This window comes from Sinocyclocheilus anshuiensis, unplaced genomic scaffold (genome assembly GCF_001515605.1).
Source record: "Sinocyclocheilus anshuiensis isolate Anshui unplaced genomic scaffold, SAMN03320099.WGS_v1.1 scaffold2492, whole genome shotgun sequence".
NCBI classification, from domain to species: Eukaryota; Metazoa; Chordata; class Actinopteri; order Cypriniformes; family Cyprinidae; genus Sinocyclocheilus; species Sinocyclocheilus anshuiensis.
Window position 1 is genome coordinate 177,051 of NW_015542584.1, and position 3,154 is coordinate 180,204.

At 41.9% G+C, this 3,154-nt stretch overlaps 1 protein-coding gene across 1 annotated transcript in view; it reads left to right on the plus strand.

The window, feature by feature from the left end:
* The window catches only part of LOC107694439 (E3 ubiquitin/ISG15 ligase TRIM25-like), a 4,655-nt gene extending 2,735 nt beyond the window's left edge, over positions 1-1,920 (plus strand). The window contains exons 4-6 of the mRNA XM_016494138.1: positions 732-891; positions 1,244-1,291; positions 1,520-1,920. Coding sequence (XP_016349624.1) covers positions 732-891; positions 1,244-1,291; positions 1,520-1,695 — 384 coding nt within the window. The 3' untranslated portion in view covers positions 1,696-1,920. The remainder of the gene's footprint in view (positions 1-731; positions 892-1,243; positions 1,292-1,519) is intronic.
* The last annotated feature ends 1,234 nt before the right edge of the window (positions 1,921-3,154 follow it).

Below are 3,154 nucleotides of genomic sequence, written 5' to 3' on the forward strand. Positions count from 1 at the left end.
AGCTCTTTCTTCTGGAAGATATATTTAGCTGTCAAACACCACTAGCGCCACCAACAGTTCAAAACTTCACTAACATTTCAGCTTTTTACCTAATTTTTCCTTCTGATTTATTATGTCATGGTGAAATCAGTGTACTTGATAGTCCAGATTTTGAGTAACGTTCATCAAAATTGCATCAGGTGATCCTCAAACCTGATAAAATTTATTTTTATTGGCCTGTAACACATTCATGAATTTGACCATGAAGACCCCAAACATGAAGTCAGGCTGTATATTAACAATGATTCAGCATACACAAACCAAACCTGAGCATGTCTTAATAGTCCTTGTGAAGTTTCAGTGTCTCTAACCACTCTAAAGTTATAAATAATGGTCAATCTAATCATAGCCTTTGAGCTGCTTTTCCTGAGCAAATCTACTCAACCCTACAATGAGACTCCATTGATGTGTTTGAGCTGTTAGATGGACATTTATGTTCTTAGCAGATGCTTTATCTTCCAAACTATTTCCTAAAAAAAGTTCACATAGAGTGTAAGTGGCAAATACTAGAATCTGTAGCTCTAATGTGATATAATGAATATGAAAAGAATGAAGCTGATGCTGTGAAAGTGCTGGATTGAGGTGAATTACTAAAGATCAGTCAAGTCAACAAGAGCTGCACAAATCTGATGTTGGTGCAGGTTATTGGGTGAAGTGTGTAGCTGATGAGTTTTGATTTCTGTTTTCTGTAGAGTTTCCAGTCTCTCTCAGCACCTCCTGAATCTACAGACATAAATGACGATACCTTCATTTCTCTCTTCTCTTCTGATGGTCTGAGAGAATCTGTCCTTCAGCTGAGAGACAAACTGCAGGATTTCTGCAAAGAGGAGCTCAAGAAGATCTCAGACAGAGGTAAAGTCCTGGAGATTCATCTGCTCTCAGAAACCAGTCCATCATCAGCTCATATCATGCAGAACATCATATTAGAAATGTGTTAGGAATAGATACAGGATCATGAGAATCACACTGTTCATGTCTGTTGATTTCCACAGAGAGAATCTGTCAGCTGAGAGACAAACTGGAGGATTTCTGCAAAGAGGAGCTCAAGAAGATCTCAGACAGAGGTAAAGTCCTGGAGATTCATCTGCTCTCAGAAATGAGTCCATCATCATCTCGTATCATGGAGAACATCATATTAGAAATGTCTTAGTAATGGATGCAGGATCATGAGAATCACACTGTTTATGTCTGTTGATTTCCACAGTCACATTCACCAACATTGTTCTCTGGACCAGGAATAACTTCCTACAATGTAAGTCAACAAGAAAACAAGCAAAAAAACTCACTGAGTGTGTTCATGTTCTTCCTGTAGAAGGTGAAAGAAGAGTTTTATAATTGATGATGTAAATGATGATTTGCACAGGATATCTGGTCATCTGTACTGAGACACTGATGATACACTGAACATGAAGAGTTTAGCTACATGAAAAGATCAAACAGATTCATAATTCTTGATTCTGATGTGTTTTATCTCCATCAGATTCCCATCAGCTCACTCTGGATCTGAACACAGTGAATAAATGCCTCCATCTGCCTGAGAGCAACAGAGTGATTACTAACACTGACAAAGTCCAGTCGTATCCTCGTCATCCAGACAGATTTGATTATTGGGATCAGGTGTTGTGTAGAGAGAGTGTGTGTGGACGCTGTTACTAGGAGCTGCAGTGGAGTGGAGATGATGGTGTTTATGTATCAGTGTCATATAAGAGCATCAGCAGGAAGGGACGGGGTTAAAGAGTGTTTGTTTGGAAATAATGATCAGTCCTGGAGTTTGATCTGCTCTCACACCAGTTACTCATTCAAACACAATAACATACGGACTCGTATCCCTTTGAAGTCCATCAGCAGTAGAATAGGAGTGTTTGTGGATCACAGTGCAGGAACTCTGTCCTTCTACAACGTCTCTGACACAATGAGCCTCATCCACGCAGTCCAGACCACATTCACTCAGCCACTCTATCCTGGGTTTTATGTTCGTTATAAATCATCAGTGAAACTGTGTTGATGAATCAGAATAGATTGAATAGATTTGTTTTTTTTTGCCAACAAGGTGGCGCCGAACATGGCAGCCTTTGTTTGTTGCTCCTTGGTACTTTTACTATTTTTGTTTATTTGTCCCGTCTTAAGCAACGTTTTCCCGATTAGCTTTACTAGAAACAAACTCCTGGACATCAGAAATAACACACCAAATAACTTTTTGCCGACGTATGACCATTCAAGATGTTTTACTGGACATTTTTGTCGGAGGAGCTGCGATCCTATACAAGTGCTCCAGGCGACGCAAGCGAGGGAAGCATGCTGAAATTCAGACAACGCGGTTTGAGGACTCCGCTGCCGAGCATTCACCTGGCGAATCTCCGCTCCCTAGCTAATAAATCAGACGAACTACAACTCCTCACCCGCTCAAACAAGGACTTTTTAAACTCTGATGCACTTTGCTTCATGGAAACCTGGCTGAACGGAGACACCCGGACAGCGTGCTACATCTAACGGGCTTCCAGCTGTTCAGAGCGGACCACGTCACTGAGTTGTCGGGGAAAACAAGAGGCGGTGGATTATGTTTTTATGTCAATGAAAATGCTGGTGTACAGACGTCACAGTTTTAAAGAAGATGTGCTGCCCAAGCTTTTTTGTTTGCCGCGGGAGTTTTCCTCACTTATTCTGGTGAGTGCGTACATTCCTGCTGATGCGTGTGTGAGTGCGGCGCTAGAACTGTTGGCCGATCAGATCACACACACAGAGCAGCATTACCCGGACTCTTTCATTATCATTCTCAGTGATTTTAACAAAGCTAATCTCACCCGCGAACTGCCTAAATACAGGCAGCACATCACATGCCCCACCAGAGACAGCAATATACTAGTTCACTGCTACACTGTTTTAAAGGATGCATACCACTCTGTCCCCCGAGCAGCTCTGGGACTCTCTGATCACTGTTTGGTTCATCTTCTACCAGCCTACATGCAGAAACTTAAATCTGCTAAACCTGTAGTAAGAACTGTAAAGAGATGGACTGCTGAAGCAGAGCGGGATTTACAAGCCTGCTTCGACCTCAATGATTGGAGTGTTTTTGAGGCTGCAGCTGCTGCTCTGGATGAGCTCACTGACACCATGA